General features: G+C 51.3%; 1 protein-coding gene and 1 long non-coding RNA gene across 2 annotated transcripts; one reads left to right on the forward strand and one right to left on the reverse strand.

The window, feature by feature from the left end:
- Positions 1-155: 155 nt before the first annotated feature.
- Positions 156-12206, forward strand: LOC137158588 (maestro heat-like repeat family member 5; the record flags this gene model as incomplete). The annotated part of the gene is made up of 12 exons (XM_067556392.1): positions 156-282; positions 1361-1551; positions 2438-2575; positions 2730-2847; positions 3380-3523; positions 4108-4284; positions 4754-4909; positions 5686-5808; positions 7297-7399; positions 7826-7900; positions 9069-9221; positions 12099-12206. Coding segments are annotated over 11 exons (1465 nt in total), but the record flags the coding sequence as incomplete, so codon positions are not given.
- Positions 12207-13064: 858 nt separating this feature from the next.
- LOC137158586 (uncharacterized) lies at positions 13065-17572 on the reverse strand. The gene is made up of 2 exons (XR_010921450.1): positions 16466-17572; positions 13065-13270 (listed from the first exon to the last, which is right to left on the reverse strand). It is a non-coding gene; the product is annotated as an uncharacterized lncRNA (long non-coding RNA).
- Positions 17573-20811: the final 3239 nt, after the last annotated feature.

Raw genomic sequence — 20811 nt, forward strand, 5'->3', positions numbered from 1 at the left:
ATAAACAGAGAACTGACTAGCCCTGTTCAGACACCCTGCAACAATCGGTGTCTCCTCTGAGAGACCCCTTTCCTGACTGCATTCCACGCCTCTCGATGGTGAGCTCAAGAGGTGGCCAAGCAGGGAAGGTCTAACTTTTGTTTGTGAACTTGCAGATGTGCCGTTGAGCTGTGGAAGGCCTTGGGTGAAGAAGCACAGCTCACCAGGCAGGTGCTGCAGCAGTTGCTGGACGAGCTCCAACAGAGACACTACGATGAGAAGAGCCGCAAAGTCTCTCTGGCTGTAAGTGATATTTAAGATGTCACTTGGTGAACCTGCCGGCACAGGGAGGATTGAGCATGTGTGTGTGAGGCAGAGCACACCGCTTCTTAGCTTCAGGCTTCTTAGCTTCAGGCGATGTCTACACTACAAAACTCAGTCCTTCTAACTTACGTCGGCATACAGCCTCCGCAGTAATTTCATCATTTGCGTATGTCTACACTTTCCTCCTTGTGTCGGCAGAGTGCGCCCTCACCTGAAGTGCTTGCTCGATCTTACTGGCAGCGTGGGGCATTACGGAAAGGCTCCTGAAAGCCAGTCGACCTAAGCAATGCTTTGTCTACACTGACGTTGGGTCGCTTGGACCATGACCCTATGCCACTTTTGGAGCTGGAGTTATTAATTTGGCATAGCGAAGCAGTTACGGCAGCAGCAGGGAAATTGAAGTGTAGAAACTTCCATAGTTAGGCTAGTGTAAACTGCCTTGTGCAGACGCCGGCTGCAGTGTACACCAGGCCTCAGTGTGTCACGCCCACATCCTTTCAGACCAAATGAAGCTTCCCCCAAGTAAAATTACCGATCTTGGGAGGTTTCTGAGCTGCTACCCTGTTTCAGATGTTTTCTACTGTAGATGGCCCTTTAGGCAGCAGGTGCAGTTCAGATGCTTCTTGGGAGCATTCAGTTTTCTTGCTCTGTGAAACGTGGCTAGAAATCTTACGAGAAAGGCATCAGGAGATGTCCAGTATTTATGAGTGAGCCAGAAACAACGGGCCTCTGAGAACAGGTCTCCTTGAGATGTTTTAGCCCTTCCGGTGACAGCTGGAAAATCAAAGCACAGGGTCTCCATGGTTGAGAGAAATAATGACGAATAATGTCACCCAGACTCTCCTGATCTTTCCATGGGGTTCTGCTTTCCTTCCGTTCAGGAATGGGTGAAGGTTCAGGAACGTCCAAAATATCTCCTTCGCCCTCAGCGACTAATCCTCTTTCTTAATTAGATGGAGAGGAAATGACGAAAGGACAATAGCAAAAGACAATGGGGGCAGGTGGGCAGATTTGGATAGTTCAGTAACATATTTGTCTCATTCCTTACCTCCCCCAGGCAATGAACACCATTTACGAGATCCTTTTCCTATGGGGATACCGAGAAGCCATCCTGGAAATGTATCCCCAGATGCTCCTCGTCATAGTCAGCCACGTGCATTATGTGCTGGAACTTCGCTTGCCAGGGAACCAGATGGCCAGCAAGAAATCCAGCCCCGAGGAGGGATGCAGCTGCCTAGGCCCCCTGAGGTAAGGACTCAAAGGAACAGGAAGAACACCTTTCTTCTGCTAAACGTATGTGGGGCTCTTCATGGCCATCCTTTCTTCCTGTGCTGTAGTAAGTCCAGGCTCGCTTACATACAGGGACGCTCTTGAAGAAAAACTCTTGATAGCCGTGTGTTCTTGTGGGTCACGCTCGCCCATCTGACTCAGTCCACAGGGCAGCTGTTTTCCAAACACAGTCAGGAAACAGGCATCTTTGTGCATCAACGTGCGCCACCTGCCAAAGTGTTGGTGCTTTTATTAGTGCATGCAAATACATTTGTGCTCTGGTCCGGAACACCTCAGCGCAGTATAGCATGCCCGCAGTACGTGGAGACAGAGCAACCCCAGCAGCATGTATGGGGCAAGTCACGTGCTTGGGGCAAGTCAAGATGTCAGCATTGCAGACAGACAGGAGGAAAAGGGACCCGTTAATCCGGTTCTGTGGGCACGGTTAGGGGGCTCCGTCTACCCGGGAAAACCAGGGGGCCAGAAGACACCTCCGCTGGTGTAAATTGGCATAGCTTTGCTCTCTTACAACAACTGAAGATCTGGCACAACATGCCTGCTTGAGACCTCTTACTTGCCACAGTAAAGGAGCAAGTATTTAGCCTTATTGAGTGATGACACAAACAATCTTAAGAAGCTACTGTGTCACTAGCTGGTTCGAAAGTCAATCCAGCTGTAGGGTCGACTGGGCCCGTTGGGCAGGAAAGCACCATTATATGACAACGGATCTAGCCTTGGGGAGGCAAGCATCGACGTCTTCTAGTGCAGACCATGCTGTGTGTCTCAGGGCTCGTGCAGATTCTTCTCAATGCGCCACGCTTGGGGCTGATCTCCTTTCCTGACACTGCTATTTTTTGCTCTTTAGCACTTCAGTGGAAGCTGTGAAGGCTCTTTTCTCCATGCCCGGATACTGGAAGGAGTTTGCCGCCATCCAATTTCAGCAGGGTTGGGACACGATATCCTCCCGATGCTACTACTCTCAAGGTGTTGGTCTGATTGCAAGGTAGGAGCCTAAGATTTCCACCTTAGCGGGCCTCTCTTCCTGCTGACGGGATTTCAGTGTGAAATGCTGCAGTCTGCCAGCTCAGCCCGGCAACTAGAGAGGAATTAACTCTTCCACTTGATAATCATAAGGGACTTTCTGTTTCATGTTCCAGAGTCATGACTGAATTTGATAACCCTCAGCTTCCTGCCATTTTCGGAGAGGCAATCACCATCCTCAAGAGTGAGAAGGAGGATGGCCTGAGAAATATTGCCATGACTTTCTTCATTGAGGTGAGATTCCTTAGTTGATAGGCGTAAGTGGCCTTGTGGAGAGCAGCTCAGTCCCATCCTAGGCCAGAGAGCGATGGGGGACGTCCTCAGCACCTCAGCAGATTTACAGCTAGCCAGCTGCTCTCCTCACGTGGATGCTGTGGGGAATGGCAAAGAGTGGGAAGGACGGACAGTGTGAGAGCTCCTGACTTGACGTGCAGAGGTGGGATTTTGTGACAAGAGGATATGTTTCTCCAGCTCCCCAAGTCCACGCTTCTCTCCCCTTTTTCTTCTGATTTTCTTCTGCCCCAGGGTTCTCCCCATGACACTCAACGAGGCCTGCAGAGTCCTCTTTCTCTGGGGGTTTACTTGTGACTTGTGCGTTAGTCTAACTTATGGCAACGAACCAACTGAAACAGGAGCAAATGGCTCCTTACATACCAGAGGTTTCCTAGCTGAGCAACTGGCCATTGGGGAAAGATGAGAGTCCAGGGAACAGACCCCAAAGTAAGACCTCTGTGACTTAATCAGATGTTGATTTGGCTCTTTCCAGTGTCTCCAGAGTCCTTCCATCGCTATGACCCTGAAAAAATCAGATCTCCGGGCCCAGCTCATGGAATGGATCAAAGACCCAAATCCAATTGTACGGAGGCTCAGTTTGAGAGGCCTTGGCAGTCCTCTGATCCAGCCAGAAAAGGTAAGGGGAATGGATTACCCATTGAGCCAAGGAAACCAATGTATATAGAATAGTTCAGAAATGAGAGAGAGAGAGAGAGAGAGAGAGAGAGAGAGAGAGATCCCCAAATAGACCTTGTTGTTTGACACACAGCACTCAAATGTTACAGGTGCTTAACTGAGCAAACCAAGACACGATGTCATCCCTGCTCCCAAGAGCTGACACCTGCTTGTAGAAGTGATGCAACGGGTGGGGGTAATCTGGGGGGAACTGAAATGAGGAGAAGGACCTTAAAGTTGTTACACGGGGCAATGAGGAGGCAGTGGAAGCAGGGAGACAAAGCCAAACTTGGCAATAGCAGAAGCAGAAGCGTCAGAGTGGATCAGAGCTCGGTCGGCGGGGCCTGAAGCTGCGCCAAGCAGGGTCACTGAAGCCTCTGGTCAAGGACCGGTGGGTGCAAACCACATGCAAGAGTGAAAGGGGAGTGACTTCTTCCTCCGTTGGGAGGGCTGGGCTATCCATGGTTTGTGATAGGCAGCAGTGGGTTGGCCCAGCACGTCTCCCATGCTGTCTCCCATGCTATCAAGCCTTTCTCCTTCCTGCAGGTGCAGTTGCTGCGGGCCCAGCTGCCAGAAGTCATGGGCATTTTCGGTGACGGTCAGGGGAGCAGGGTCGTGGAGGCCATGAATAAAGCTGCGGACATCATCCACCTCCTCGACGGAGAGGGGATCGGCTCCCTCTCCAGTTACATGGCAGCCATACTTTGCCCCTTCTTTGACGACGTAAGGCTTGGAACCCCAGCATACGCGCATTCACCCTCTCCTCCTGTCTGGGATGCCCTTGTAGCTCTCTACTGATCCCCTGGCCTCCCCTGCCCTCAGGCCTCTCATGGAGCATCAAAGGAGTGCCCCCGCCATGCGTTGGGGATCTCCTGCTCAGACACCTCCCTGTTAGAGCCCTTCTCAGCAAACCTCCGCCTCAGCTACATGCTTCCAGCCCTGCTGCATCCTGCTGTGAGGGAGAGGGTGCCCGGCACTGGGCAGATGACGACCATTTTTGCGGAGAGCGTAGGCCCTGTTCTACACAAGATGTCCACGGTGCTGTCCTGGTTCCCTCACGCCTCCCGCAATCCAAGTCAGTTCACACACGGGGAACTGAAGCAGAGTGCAGATGATGAGTGTCAGTCGCGTTACGCTGTCACACCGCCTGGCTTTTATCCGAGCTTCAACACGCCCTATGTCTCATTGCCAGGAGAGAGACAGTGTCCGCTCAGCTGCCATTTCGCTGCTCGGAAACCTGTTGAATGGGGTGAAGGACACAGACAAACCCACCGTGCAGCACGAGATCATCAACTGCCTGCTCCCACTGCTGCTCCACCTAGAAGACAGGGATGACAGAGTGGTCTTGGTAAGTGCCATGCTCGTTATCTCCTCAAGGGCAAAGAACTTGAGTCCTCTGCGGCCTCCACTAGATTAACCTCCATAGCACCTTGTCCCATCCAGAGCCTTCTCCTCCCTGTTTCACTCTGTGGTGGAGCCTAGGGCCACATTCATTCTCACACCAAACAGGACCATTTGGAAGGAAAGACTCCTTCTGGGAAAGAGTCCTGACCATCTATTGCCAAGACAGGCTTCAGCCCCTTGGACTGCTTCAGCCAAAGGTTCAGAGCAAGAGACAGCAAAACCAAAGGGTGCATGGGGTATCTGCAGGTGCCCCTACAGGTCTAGGAGCTCATATCTGCCCACGGTAACTGCCTCCCTTTCCAGGCTGGTCTCTGGAAAGTGGGTGCAGCTGCCCTGCCTTCTTCTCTGGAGTTCCACAAACAATGTCTCAAGGTCCTAGTTTCCCAGCATTCACCCAGACGTTGCCTTCTTTTGTTGGGGAAACTGGGATGTGGAGGGAAGCTTGATGTGAGGGCCCCTTTCTTCAGACTCTTTGGGATCCAAAATCTGTCTCACGCTCTCATGCCGTCTCTTTGCGTAGAAGGACTGAGCTGCGGGCTCTCTTAGGGCTCTCTACAGCCAATTCTCAGTTCCAGCTCCTCAGCACAGTCCTGTGGAGAACAAATGGCAGGAATCTCCATTCACGGGAAAAGAAGGATAACAAGGGACAGGGAAGGTGAGATGTCCCCAAGATTATCTCTCTCGGAGTGAGAACCCGCCTGCTCTCCCCTTATTTTGCAGAGATGTAAACTGACGCTCTTCCGCTGTGCAGTGTTTCTCGGGTGGGCTCATTTGAAGACGCTCTTCCGCAGCATGGCCTGGGATGGCTCCTCCCAGTTCCTGAAGTGTGTCTTCATGTGCTTGGTAGGTGAATTCTTTGTGCCTTGAGAGTAGTGAGTGGTGATTGGAGGGAGACCTTTCTACACCCATAGGCAGAGCACCCAGGGGATTGTCTCCATCCCTCTCTTCAGTCTCTGAGGTCAGAGTAAGTCCCGTCAGGAAGGTCTCATCCTTCAGACATGGAAGGTTTTCCTCCATCAAATGACCTAACACAACTAGTTGATAGAATTTCTTGGAGACAGTTCATCGCTGGCATAAGTGAAACGAAGCTACCCCAGGAATGAAGATGGCTTGTCGTCGCTTCCTGATTGTTCTCACATTTTGTCCCTTAAAAGACTAATAGAAAAGCTCCACTGCATCCAGTTGTCTCTGGCTCCCCAACCAGCTGCTGCTGTGTCTCTAGAGATTTGGAATATAAGAACCATGCTGGCCTTTCGGGGACTATTAAAATAGCCCATCATAAATAGACGGGCCATGTGCAGGGGTCAGACGGAAGGTGGGGAAAGTAGTCGTACTCTTCCAAGATCCATCCACAAAATAAGCTCCACCCATGTGACTCACCCAAAGGAGATGCTGGGCACGCTATATTGTGCAGATGTCCAAAACATGATGGTGTGCGACCCTTGGTGGGGTCTGGGGTCTCTGCTAGGCTCCTGGGGATCAGGGGTCTCTGCTAGGCTCATTGGAGGCAAATAAGTAGTCATATCTTTGGCATCTGAATTACCCCTCAGTGAGATGAATGGGGCAATTCACACCTCTCACAGCTGTTCCAGGCAAGAGCTCTGCTTGCACCTTATTTTTAGGCCCGACTCTGACCTTCACCAGCTCCAAGTCCGCCCAAGAGGGTTGAGTGGTTTTCCGGTCTGACCATTACGCCCACAAATCTGCCTCAGTGCAGTCACTGCCTCCTGTCTCTGGGCACTCCGCTCCTTCCCCTGGGGTCTGCGCAGTGGTTGTGTACCCCGCTCCTGCCATCTGCTTCCCCTGCTGCACTGCGTGCGCTGTGGGATGAGAAGCCCTGTGACCGCTGGGCACACTCGACAGCACGCTCAGGGCAGCGAGGTGGTGGAGGACGGCCGGAGAAGGGCGAGCCAACGCTGCAGTGTTGACCACGAGGGCGGCAGGAGAGACGGCCCAACGCAAGCCTGACGGGGTCCAGTTGTTTTCCCACTTCGATCTGAGCTGTCTAGTCACGTCCCATCCGGGTCAGGTCGGGTCGGGTCGGATCGGGTCGCAGGACCCCATTCCAGGCTCTTCATCTCCGCATCAGTTCCATTAACTTCAGGTCTGAAATTTTTCTCGACAGCTGTGAGACCTAGAGACTTTTGTCTTTGAAAATGAAAGCTGAGATTGTGGCGAACACGACAGTAACTTCAGAGAGGCGCTGCTACGGCGTTTGGGCTCACATTGGCTGTTGCCATGCCCTGCCTATCCGCTTTTGCTTTCTTGGACCCTTAGCTCTGGGAACAGCATGTCATTTGTGTTGTGCGTTTCTTCCTTCTCTTTTCCTAGATGCAGAACAACCGGAACAACATCCCCCAATTCCTGTTCCAGGCCTTAAACTACCTTGAAAGCTCTCAGGCAACAATAAGACATGCTGCAGCGATGTTCACTGGTAAGCAGAGCAATTTCACTTGCTCTCTTTTAAAATGCTTCCCGGTAAGCCCCTTCCTAGACTGCTGCTCTGGTCCCTCTCACGGCACCAGACTCCTAAAACGGGAGTGGGAGGGGTCAGAATAAACACATCTTCCAAAATGAAGGGAGCAACATAGCGCTCTCGACCCCACCAACTAGCCATACCCACAGCTCTTCGGCTGCACCTCTGGGAAACCTTGTAGCGTCTGGTGAATTCAATCTCCTTTGGAAATCAGCACCTCACTAACTCAGCACCTCACTAACATCAGCACCTCACTAACTTCTGAGTGTCTGATGCTTTACCCAATGTATTGAATTTCCCAAGGGCTGTCTTGGGGGCATGGCTAAATCTTTACCAATTTTCAGCAAAGAATTGGAAAAATAATGCGGTGCATTGTATATCTAGGAAAGACTATCCGTCATTACTGCAACTTGTTGTCGGAGACATTGACGGAGGATGACGTCTCCTGCCTGTATAAAGGTAAGGAATTCTCTCTCTGTGTTTCTGTATCTGAGGGAAGCGTAGGGGGGCACTTCAGGGCCTGAGCACAGCTATGAATGAGTCTCGCTCTGTCTAAGGTCAGTGTTTAAGGAAGAGCGATGGTCTTGTTGGTAGGGCATGAGAATGAGAGTCAGGAGATTGGCCAATCGTGAGCAAGTCAGTTGAGTTCTCTGTGCCTTATTTTTCCCATCTGTAAAGTGGGGATAAAAAGACAAAGGCCATGTCTACACTCTAGCTTGTATACGAAATTACTCTGTTCGCCCACATATATTCCTGGGAGCTCCATCAGAGCTACTGCAAGAAATAATAGCAGTGTAGCCACAGTAGCACGGGCAGCAGCAGTGGAGTATGGCTGAGCAAAGCCAAGTACGCACCCACCAACCAGTTCCAGGTGGGTGCATATTGAGCGCTGCCCATGCTACCGCAGCTACACTCCTCTTTATACCTACGCTAGCTCTCATCGAGCTACCACCAACCTGCCTACGTGAGCAGGGAAATTCCATCCCTAGCTCCTAGCGTGTATGTAGTCGTAGAGGGGTGTTGGGTGACTCTCTTCATACAAATCAGAAAATCTCTAAAGGGAGGCCTAACAGGAATGAAAAGGGTGATTATTATTATTACCCACGGCAGGTAAATATTCCTCACTTGTCGTCCCTGCAACGGAGCGATCGCACACGGGGAGCTCTTGGTTATCAGCTCATAGGGGGTTGGTTGTCAGCTCACAGGAAATCCCAGGAGTGCACATTGGAAAAAGTTTTCCTGTGACTTCCTAAGAAATTCAGGCCCAGATCCACACAGGCTTTCAGTTGAAGTTGGAGCCTAAATAGCTTGGCGTATCTGGGCCTAAACGTTTCATGGTTCAGTGCCTCTGCTGTTGCCGATTTGCTGTTACATCCAAAGAACAATTGCCCCCAACTGCCGGTGTGTTAGTGTGTGTACACAGGTGTGCTGAGGGAGGAAGAGTTAGCCATGGAATAGGTTCTCTTCTCTGCCCGAGGATATTTGGGTGTAGCAGCGTTGTTTTTGTGCCCTCAGAAACTTGGGGACAAAATAAAATGCGTCAAAGGGTCATTCTGAAGGGGAATTTTTCTAGGCACCAGTTACATCAGCACCAAGGGGTTTAGAACCTGTTTCCTCTTTGTTTCAGCTTTCAATGAAAGGTCTTCGAAATCTGACAGCACCACGCTGTACATCCTGGACAGACACTATAAATGGCTAGAAAAACTGGGAAATCTCGTGTCTGGTTCTGCATTCAAATAGAGAAGCGGGACGGAGCAGAAGACCCGTTCGCCCTGCCATGGTACGTACAACCCATCTTCATTACCTCTTTGGAACAGGGGCTGAACAGAGAGGTGGTTATTTGCTGATGAAACAGAATTTGTTAAGTTAGTGAAGACTAGAGAAGACTTTGAAGAAGTCCCAAAGGATCTACTAAAGCCATGTGACTGGACTGCACAATGGTAGATGAAAGCCAGTGTTGACAAATGCTGGGTAATATAATACACATGGAAAGGAGTAATCCGAACTATTCCTACGTATCACTGGTGTCAGAAACGGAAGCAAGGACCGTCCGGTGGCAATCAAGCCTAGGGGAGCCAAGGGTGGGAGCTGGAGTCAGGAGTGAAGAGCAGGCTTAAAACAGGGCAAGAGGATGGCTGGGAGCTAGGCTGGAGGCAGAGCAGGGCTTGAGCAGGCTGAGGCCCCGGGCAGTCTGTCTCCACTAGCAGGCAGAGGAGAGTCCAAGCCATGAAGCATCACTGAGGAGGCTGTGCTGCTGTTTCTCCTCTGAGGCTTAGATACCTGAGGGTCACCAGACAGCTCCTGGCTTGTGTACAAGCTGGAGCAAACACAGGAGAGACTCATCCCCACCTGTGCCTTATCCAGGCTCTACTTCAGGGATGACTCATCACAACATGTTACCCTGCCTCCCCACGAGGACGCTTGCCAAGCATCCTTGGGCCTGCCTTGTCAGGGTATGGTCAGTGGAATTCCCAAAGGAGGTCAGGTGCAGCCAGGGTACGGTCAGCTGGGCCATACCCTTCCCAGTCCAAGGGGGACATAAGTCATCCTCAGAGGAGCTTAGAAGCCAGGATCTGTCTGACAAGGTATTTTGCCTGCCGCTGAACCAGGATGGGGGTGGAGATGGCTCTGTGCCCCCAGAAAGGAGTTAGCCACGAACGTTTCAAACAAGGAAACCCAGATTACTGGGTGTACCAGCATATTACAGGGTAACTGCAGCTTGAAAGTCACTGGCTTAATATTTTGGTTGCTCTGGAATGGGCCAAGATAATGGTGGACAGTGGTAAAGATGGCGGGGATCAGGATTGGAAGCAATCAACTGTAAAAACGGGGCTCTGGTGGGTAGATGTGTCATTGGAATTCTTTTTAGCAAATTCAGCACAAGGGAAAAGGGGAAACCAGTCATCTTGATGGTAGTTAATAAAGCAGCAGAGATATTCTCCTTCAACCTGCTTTACCCATTCTGATGGTCTGCCCACACGGGGGTGGTAAGCAGAGGAACGTATAGGGCGACTTCCAGGAGTTTGAACAATTCTTTCCAAAAGTGGGAGACAAACTGCAGTCCCTGGTTGGATAGAATGTCACTCGGTAACCCATGGAACTTGAAGCTGTGGTTAAAAAATAAGTGAACCGTCGCTTCAGCAGTGAGGATATTCTGACAGGGCACGAAGCGCACCACTGTAGTGAGGCTGACAATCGCTAGTCCAGTTGTGCAGCTCTGGGAATTGGGAAGATCAGTGATGACGTCCATTGAGATAGATACCCAGAATTGGGATGGGGCCAGAAGCAGAATCAGGGAGCCTAGAGGTTTCTGCTCCCACCAGTCGTGTCCCTGTACTGGGGCAGAAAAAGGGCATGGCACAGGGCTGTTTGGGATGGCTGTGTGCCACCCTAGGAATCCTCAGCTGCCTGGCTAGTGCAACCTTACAGCCCCGTTAGCTGCAGGGGTGGAGCATATCGGAGGACCAGGAACTAACCCATCACTCATCCTGGCAGGCCCAGTGCAAATACCATTTATAAGAGAGAAGAAAGGAGGATGGCAGAGCCCTCAGGAGCATCACTCAGTGTCGTGGTTTAACACGAGGGAAACCAATCAGTTGAAATATCTGGTGGAGGATCCTGTGATGAGGTCTGAGTCTGCCTCTGTTCTTGTGTCATTGAAAACTAGACTGGCCACAGTTTTGGAGCCTTAGAGAACAGTCCTGCTCAGGGTGGGGGAAGAGACGGGACCTCTTTCTCTCTAAACCCTTATCATGCCTGAGAGAGGAAATCTGGAAATGGCCTTTGAGGATGAAAGCCCATTTCAAACACACTGACCGGAGTCTTAGGCAGAGAATCGTCTTTTAACAGGATCAGCAGTAGCCTCAAATCTTCCTAATATAATCAGGGACAAAAACATATTCAAAATATTCAGGTGCAAAAGATTATTCGTTCAGCAGCTAAAAAAAAAATGAACGGAAAGCCCTTTACACCACAGAGGGACGGTTTTATAATTTGACTAAGGAATGGTCAGAAGAGACACACATTCGCCCTGCATTTTTGTTGGGAGAGACTGTGATTTTAAATTAGGACTAGGAACTTCCTGAGTGCCACATATTTCCAAAACACCATTATCCTTTCAGCTTGTAACAAGAGTATGTGACAGTCGCACAGAGGAATGCAGGCACCGGAACATGTCCGCTTGGAAGCCTACCATAAATTCAGATCTTGAGTTACAAGCAAAAAGGAGTTGAGCACACGCTCCCTTTCTGTGCCCTCCTTCGGTACCATCACCACACACTGTTCTAGTGCAGAGCACTGCAGATGATCCCTGAAATCTCTCTGCCTGGAATGAAGTTACTGCAGAGTAACGACATCCACATCTTTGGATTCAAAATATGACGTCCCAACCCTGCTCCATACAGCCCTGCACTCACATAGCGTCTGGCATGTGACTGCGTCAGCTTTCATGCAAGCGTTGTCAGCCCAGCAGGATAGCGCAGGTCAGAGGTTGCAGGGGTGGGCTGCTCTCATTAGGAATGCCAGTTCTCAGGGAGGCTGCAAAAGGAGCTTTAGCAGAGCAGCGTACGATGCCATGGAAAACTATCCTGCTCCAGATTTTCAGCCTTGAGAGTTTTGTTCCTGTAATTTGTGGTCTTGCTCTTTCTCCCTCTTGCAGACTTCTAAAGGCTAAGAGAAGCCACTTGAGACCACGTCTAGTGCCATCTCTTCCGAGAAGAAAACGCAGCTGCTTCATAGGAAGGAGGAGACAGAAGAGGCAGAGCAGTTGTGAGGGCATTCATGCCCCAGCGTGGCGCCCCCTGCTGGTCGTCTAGAGGAGTAGCTGTCTCAGCCGGCACAGCCTCTCCTGGTGATGCCTCTCCGCTTTCTCTCCGCCTGCAGACCGGCCTCCATCCAAGTACCACAGTGTCCTTTTCCAGACTCGGCCCTGCGGCCGTGCCGCCATCCGTGATTTCCCCCTTCCGGGGATGGGGGGAAAGGATCTCCCAGTCAGAGGGTCCAAAAACTTCCCCATAGGAAGTTGGTGGAACCCAGGCCCACCCACTCGTCTGGGTCCAGGCCATAGGAGGCGGGTATCAGAGGCCAGGGAAGGCTACGCTTCAGTGGAGCCACCGTGCCGCGAACGCACGGGCTGTGGTTGCCCCGCCTCTTCCCGTCACTTATGGGTGGGCGGCAGGTAACGGAAGCGCTTGTGGGACATCGTGGTCTGGACTGGTCCGGGGCCTGGGGCCAGGTCGGAGTTTGGGGGCAGGGGACTGCTCCGCTCTAGCCAGAGCTCAGGGAAAGGGCCAATCCGCTCCGGCCAGGTGTCAGGCCGGGGGAGGAGTGATGCGCTCCATCTGGGGGTCGGGGTCGGGGGTCAGGAGCGATGCGCTCCTGCTGGGGCTTGGGGCGGGGGGCGGGGAGTGGTGCTCCAGCCAGGGCTCGGGGTGGGGGTGGGGGAGTGATGCGCTCTGGCTGGAGCTCCAGGGGGCGGAGGGGGAGAGGAGCGATGCGCTCCGGTCGGGGCTCTGGGGGGAGAGGGTTGATCCTCTCCGGTCGGGGATCGGGGGTAGGAGGGCTACCTCTTCCAGCCAAGGTACGGGGGTTGCTTGGGGTTCCTTTGTGCTGGCTCGGGTTGGGGGGGTTGCTCTGCGCTAGCCGGGGCGAGGTGGCGCTCTTCGGGGCTCTTCCGGAGGGTGAGGGTGAAGTGGCCTCTGGTGGACGGGGCAGGATGCGGGGCAGGAGGTCGGGCGGCAGGGTCGGAGCCAGGAGGAAGGCTCCCCGAAGAGGGAATGCACTCATTGCCCTCTACCAATCAGGGTGGGTTTCAGTCACATAGAACAGCCCCTAGAATAGATCTGAGTAATCATGGAATGACCAATCATGGAATGTTACCATAACACCCACCCCACCCCACCAATCATGGAATCACCCCACCAATCATGGACTTAGCAATAAGACCCAGCCCATCCCCCAATCATGGAATGACCCCACCGATCATGGACTACCAATCGTGGACTATTACCATAAGACCCACCCAATCATGGAATGACCCAACCAGTAAGACGCACCTCACCCCACTAATCATGGAATGACCAATCATGGAATGGTACCATAAGACCCTCCCAAAGATGGAAACATGACTGGAAGCAAGGAGTGGCATGTGAGACCTCTAAGAGTTCCTCCATTGCCCTCTTCCAATCAGGGTGGGTTTCAGCCCCAGAGAATAGATTTGACCAGTCAGGGAATGGTCCGTGGCAGAGTGACCTGTTCAGAAGTGCATCATGTGACCCCTCTGGGAACACCTCCCACTGCCCTCTACCAATCACAATGGGCTTCATCCTCAGAGCACCGAACAGAGCGGAGACTTGACCAAATAGGGCAAATGCCGTGGTGGTGTGACCTGCCCGCAAGAGGGTCACGTGACCCCTCTAAGATCTCTCCTCACCACCCTCTATCAATCGGAGAGGGTTTCATGCCCTCCTTAGGCTGGCCTGGAAGGGAAACATGTACCAATCAGGATACATAGAGCCCAAAGGTCTAGGCCAGACGTCCCGGATCCCTGGAGCTCACTGGTTGGCTGGCCGGCAGCACTGCCCTGGAGGTCACAGCGCAACGCTGGATGGAAGAAGCGATCTCGTTCCAAGAATGGTTTTCCAGAAATCGTGGCCTAGATTTTAGGGCTCTCCTGATTGGTACATGTTTTCTTTCTGGGATGGCGCGAGGTGCGGGGTGAAACCCTCGCCAGTTGGAAGAGGGCAGTGGGGGGACTTCTTAGAGCGGTCACGTGACTCTCTTGCAGGTGGGTCACTCCACCATGGCACTTCTCCTATTTGGTGAAATCCCTTCCCAGGGCGGTCCTACAGGGATGAAGCCCACTCCGATTGGCAGACGGCAGTGGGAGGAGTTCTCTACGCGGTCATATGACCCATTTCCAGATGAGTCACCCCCTCACAGAATTTACCGATTGGTCAAATCTCCTCTTGGGGAGGTCCGATGGGGCTAAAACCCACTGCAGTTAGCAGGCTGTCCTACTTTGCACTTGAGATTGGTTCAGGAGGAAAATGCACACCTTTGCGTCAATGTGAAGCTCTTATTTTGGCTGGCAAGAAAAAGAAATTCTGGGTGGCACTGTTTGTGCAACTAGTGTTTTCCTCAGGGGTGGGAAGCTTTGTAGCTATATACCTTTAGAAGACACATTCGTTCTTTTGGTTTAAGCTGCCCTGAGTGGATGTCCTTTTAGAATCAATGCATATTGCAACATTTTCCTCCACTACTATCTCCATATGTCTTGAGCGAGGACTTGTTGATTTCTACTGCAATTTTCTTCAGGAAAGTTCAGAAGGCCTGGTTCATGGCCTTTTTTTTTCTTCATAGACTGGTGTGACACTGCCTAAATGTTTCTTACTGTGAAACACACACAACGTGAGGCTGTAGTCAAAGCATCTCCTCTTTTCATAACCTCTGGCATGCTGCTTTATGATTGCGTTTGCCTAAGCATCTAAGACTGCTACATCACCACTTCCACTTGCTACTGTAAAACCTGCATTGATTCTAACTGCATCTTGAGGGGTATTTATCATGTGCAATAGAAGGTTATGTCAAAGTTGTCAATGTTCATGAATCCTCTGCATGTGTTTATAAAATAAAATGTAACACTATAACTGCCGGAGACCCTGCGTTGTTCTTAACACGTTCATTATATCATTACTGTTTAGCTATAAAATGAGGCTTTGTCCACTCACGTTTTCTGTCTTGCATGGAATTAAACACGTGTATGTAGAGATATGGTTTCTTTCTCCCAAGTTATACAAACTATTACAAGAGGTTTTGGTAGAGATGTCTCTCGGCCCACTTTCTCTGTAATACTGAGCAGAGGTTACAGCAGTAACCTTGGATTTGGATGGTTTATGGACATACTATATTTTGCAGAAATTCTCTAGCCATTTGTACTCTTTGACTGACTTTAATTCAGTCTTCTTTGGCGTCTAGTATTACTAGGAAAGAGAGAGAGTAAAATCCAGTTATACATCCAGCATTCCCTTTTTCTAAGGGAATTCTTTGAAGGCCATTTTTTCTAAGACGAGTCAAGAATTTTTACATTATAGAGAAATAGGAAGAAAATGATGACGTCCTATCAACGTGGTCTGCAGAGTTTTTGTTTCTAACTTATTCCTCCTCTTCAAAATAAAAATTTATATACATGGTTTAGTGTCTCTTCTTAAGCTCATTTAACTAAGCATATTCAATGATCAGTCTGTGTTTTAAGATATATACTGTGTAGAAGGGGAAATGGAGCCACACCATCTCATTCATTTGATGGCGTAATCCCAGGATAACGCCACACTGCAAACTAGTCACATTAACAGTGAGTTAACAACAGTTGAAAGGGCAAAAGTGTTACCTGTGCTGCAAAGATACAAAGAGCTGCTTTCTGACAAGCCAGAAAAAACACACTTGCTAACTCAGGAGATCACTAGACTGGTCCACAAAGTGTTACATAGAACTTGGCAAAATCATTTGTGGTTAACATTACAATCTTTAGCAAGACTTTGCAGTCATGTTGTCAAAACTCAAAGGGGCCTCAAACACACTGCCTTCAAGTCAGACGCTGGCTGACATACCTGCAGTTCTGAAAGGGGGGAGGTGTGACACCCTGTCCCCCACATTCATCCGTCTGCTAAGGTTATGATCTCTTCTCTGCAAAGTATGTGCTGTGAGGTATCATTTGAAAACTCTTTATCTGCTGAACATTATCACCCTGCTAAATTCTGTGCATCCACAGTGTACGATTAAGCTAATAATGGTCTGTGGGTTTGGGGGCTGGAGGAGAAGGAGAAGGAGCTACAGGAAAATATTACTTTAGGGAAGTGAGGATGAAGAATTCTCCACAGGCTTCATTCAAAGCCCCGGACTAAAGCCAATGGAAAGACTCCCACTGGCTTCAGTCCCTACCTGAAGGTCTTCTACGCAAGATGCCTGTGGCTAGGGTATCTCAACATGCTTTCCTAAGATTGACATATTGATAAGCCCTGCACCCACCATTCTTCCCCTTCGCCTAGTTTTGCCAGGAGGCATTCGAACTGCTTCTGCTGGGAGAACTGCTTCCGCCTTTCCTGCTATTATTGACTACTCAGCACTTCCCAGGATTAGAGCACTGTTCAAGCCCACAAATCCGCTACTGATCCAGATCTCTGCTGAGACGGCCCAAGAGCTGCTGCCACAGAAGGACTAGTTGGACCAGGCGGAACAGCATGTGTCTGCAGCTCAGCAGGACAATACGGAACAGAGACAGCGCTACAGCTGAAATGGACTAAAACTTCCTTCTTCAGAGAGGTGACTTGGCCAGCTGGAAGGCTCAGTGGAACACTCTGCTTCAGCCAACAGGAAGTTAGACACAGGACTGGAAAAAAGAACAGGAGCGACGGAGAACAGAGGTGCATCTGATGTGCTGGTGTCCTCTCTCTTTCAAGGTGGCTCCTGATACTAAGAGGCATCTGATCAGCACTTGCTGCATTGGTCGCATAGCCAAGGGGCCTGATTATTTATAAAGTGGACTCCAATTTCGCACCCAGTTCTGTGGGGAGGCAACTGACACCATTTAGAAGATGAGCTGATCGTGCCCACTCAGAATAGAAAGACACTTGTAGAGACCCCCTGGACTAAGTACGCGAGCTAGGCCTCTTTTGACTGTGGGGAGAGTGGCATTAGAGTGGAATTGGAAATTAACCTTCACATTTACATTCAGTGATTGAAACCTGGTTTGATCCCTTTCAACACTAAATGCTTCCAGCACCATACATATGACTCTTCTGATGCTGGGGTTTCCACTGCCAAGGTGTTTGCGCTGAAATCCAGACAGTTGGTATGAGAACAGTCAGACCCACGACGAACCATCACAGCCTCAAACAGCAACTCTACCAGCTGTGCTAAGGGAGTGTAACGGTGGCCTGCCCCTTTCAGGTCCAGGAAGCCCAGGGCTAGTCAGCCCTGTTTCATTAGCCCCGCCCGCGCACACTCCAGCTCAGTGTAGAACTTCAAAGGAAGAAGCCCAGGAGTTCGGGACTGACTGTAAAGCAGCCTCTGTCCCCACGCTTCCCAGACACACACCAGGGAGCTCCTTCTGTTTCTGATAGCCCTATAGCTGAGCCTCCTCTGTGTGACGGTCCACCTCTGTCTCTGCTGCTGCTGCTGCTGCTGCTGCTGTCTCTACCTCTTCATTCTCCTCTTCTTCACATTCCCAGCCACATTTTTGCCCAGTTCACGGTTCCAGTACGTCCGCCGTAGACGCTCCAGCACCACATCCCAACCTGAAAGCAAACACAACACCACACACATTTTTTCCCTTTTTTTTATTGCAGAGAAATTCACCATGGAATAGAACCCAGTAGGCACTTGTTTCATTCGCACTAGTGACTGAGATCTTTGTAGAGTTACTGAATTCGGAGATGAAATAAAACAGACTCGATGGAGAGCATGAACCCGCTGCTATGACAGGAAAACTCTTTTGACTGGACATCCCAGACACAAAGACAGTCCCGGGGGGCACGCGTCAGCAGTCACCTTGTTAGATAGGCCAAGCATGGAAGGTTTCAGTCCAAGAATTGGAAGTTTTGGAAACTGATCAGATTCTTATACTGTGCCCATCACTGTGCTCTTGAAGCACCTAATTATACTGTTTGTTATCTGCATGAAGACTATAAACCTACAATTCCATGACGAGAATATTTTTTCTTGTCGCTATCTCACTGCCATAAGCACCGGTAAGAATTCCATCCCCACTCCATATTAGACGAGTGTCTCTCAGCCTTACGGGGCACAGGACCCATTTGTAAAAGTTTAGGGCCTGTTGCGACCCAGCAAATCATTGGGGGTGGAGGCCCTGGGATGGCTTCTGTCGGATCCTGCCTCCAGGGGGGGTTTGGCTCCTGCCTGGCACACACCCCACAATGGCGGCTCCTGAAGCACCTGGCTGGCTGGGCTGGGCTCTGCGCTCCGTGCGGTGCCACCTCGGGGGTTGCAGCACCATTCAGGTTTGGCCCCGCCCCTGGCTGGACCGAATGTGTGAGAGGGGAGTTGTGACCCGGCTCATAGTGTGGCAGTGCCACTCTCTCAAGTTTGGCCGACCTGCACTGCACTTGCATACAGACCCGGAGACACCTGCAATTCAGGCCACTTGTGGAGAGAGGCTCCCATCACACACACCCCTGCCACGTCCCACTGGCAAAGGCCTCTTTGCCCTGCCCTCTGGGACTGCTGCCCCTCAGTCTCCACATCCCCCTCCCATGGGCCTTGCGGGAGCTGCTCCCTGCTGCCATGGAGACAGCAAAGCCAGGCCCAACAGCACCACCTGGTGGAGTCCTGGGAACAGCACCCGGCACAAACACAAAACCCGGCTGCGCCCAAAAGCCGCCAGAAACACGCAGGCTCCTTAGGCACAGTGTGTGCGTGTGTGTACGCGGCTGGCACTTTTTGGGCTGGCAACTAGCCGAGGGAGCTTCCCACGGGCCAGTCACGGCAAAGGTACACCATCCAAACTGGGGTGTTCATCTTAGACAGAAGCACCACATTACCACACAAGAGACATTGCATTGCATCACAGCCGGACAGGCAGGCAAACAGCCCCCCAGACACACGGGTGAGATGGAGCTCAGAAGGCATTCAAAACTCCTCACAGCCTGGGACCTTCTCCGCTGGAATGCTGCCTGCCTAGAGCAGCCTCCCTGTATCTTTGCCTCATCAATACTTCAGTTCATTATCAGCCTCAGCTGAGGCCACCTTCTCCCATCCCCGCACCTCATCCTTTCTTTCCCTCTGTTGCTTTTCTCGGCACTGTAAAGGGGCAGCATCAACCTGAAATCTAGTCCGAGAGCTAGAAGTAACTGCAGTTTGGGAGAATTGACTCTTCTTTTGTAGCCCGCCCTGACCTTGGCATTTTCAGGTGGGCAGCTCCCACACTGCTCCAGGATCTGGCCTCTGGGGCGAGACCTCGGGGCTCCAGGCTCTAGCCCTGGGATAGGGGTCCGAGGCTTGAGGACAGCCGGAAATGGGTTGCAGACTGACAGGGGCCCACGGACCCCGGGGGAGAACCGCTGCAGTAGAGCACTACTGTCCTCTAGATCGAGGTTATGAACACAAAATGGCTGAATTCAGTTTTCAGAAGAAATCTTTCCAGCTAATTCGCCCGCATTCTGACTCTAAAACCCCAGGGAAATCAGAAGCGAGTTCTGCCCCCGCCTCAGGGAGTAACAGGAAGAAGTAAACCAATGACAGTAGAGTCCCATTTTAATGGTCACGGGACTGAGTGCAGAGCTGTCTTCTCAACCCTCGGTCTCTAGCCCCCATTGCTGTGTGTAGAAAGAGGGACTTACCACTGGACCGCTCTCCCCCACGGCCGGGCATGGCCAACCAACTCTTTTCTCGTCTAGGCCCCTTACCAAAAGTCGCTCCAGCCTTACTCTGCACCACCTCGGCCTGTGACTCGGCCCTCCGGCAAGCTCATTGTCAGTCCCACCCCGTCCGAGGTAACAGAGAATCCAACACGAACAAAGGTTGGATCCCGCCACCTGCTCTACTGCCCCTGATACTTGGCCCAACTGCTCCCTAACGCCCTTTTCTCAGGGCTTCCAGTAGTCTACGCCACTTTCTCAGGGGTGTCACTCCTCCTTACCGGTGGTAGATAGGGGAACCCAGGCCCCCTACACTGGCTTCCAGTGCAGGGATGCTACAGCCAGCACCCCAGGTCTGCTCCATCAGACTCCTGGCTGACGCCTCTCTGGACTTCTTCCTACCAGAGCCTCTTTTTCAGACCTTCTCCCCAGTCTCTGTAGCTTCTGCCTTCTTCCAAAGCCAGGACTCACAGGGCTCCCCCCTCTTCTCTGTGCTTCCTTTCAGCACTCAGCTCCTTCCACAGCTGGGTTTCATCTTCATTAGGCCTTGCCACTCTGCAGCTGCACCCCTGAGGGTTAATGGGCTTCTCTGGCACCAATTAACCCTATCATCACCTGTGTGGGTTAGGCACCCCACCACACCGCAGTATTGGAGCATCTCAGTCTTTGAATGCAATGCCGTTAGCCACAGACGGGGAACTGAGTACAGATGGGGAACTGAGGCACAGACTGACAGAGCTTTCTAGGTATTTAGGCCCCTAAGATTAAGATGGCGCCTAGTGGGATTTTCACAAGCACGAAGGTGCCTAACTCTCCCTGAAATCAAGCAACCAGGCGCTTGTGAATATCCCTTGAGATACCTAAATACCTTTCAACACCTGGCCACAGAGACTAAGCCATTTGGCCAGGGTCACACAGGAAGCTTGCAGCAGAGCAGGGAACGGAGCAGCATTAAACTGCCATGTTGCTACTTATGTTAAGAGAACAGAGAGGGGCTGA

Source organism: Emydura macquarii, unplaced genomic scaffold, assembly GCF_026122565.2.
Source record: "Emydura macquarii macquarii isolate MOO-44397 ecotype Brisbane River unplaced genomic scaffold, CSIRO-AGI_Emac_v2 contig_1765, whole genome shotgun sequence".
NCBI lineage: Eukaryota > Metazoa > Chordata > Testudines > Chelidae > Emydura > Emydura macquarii.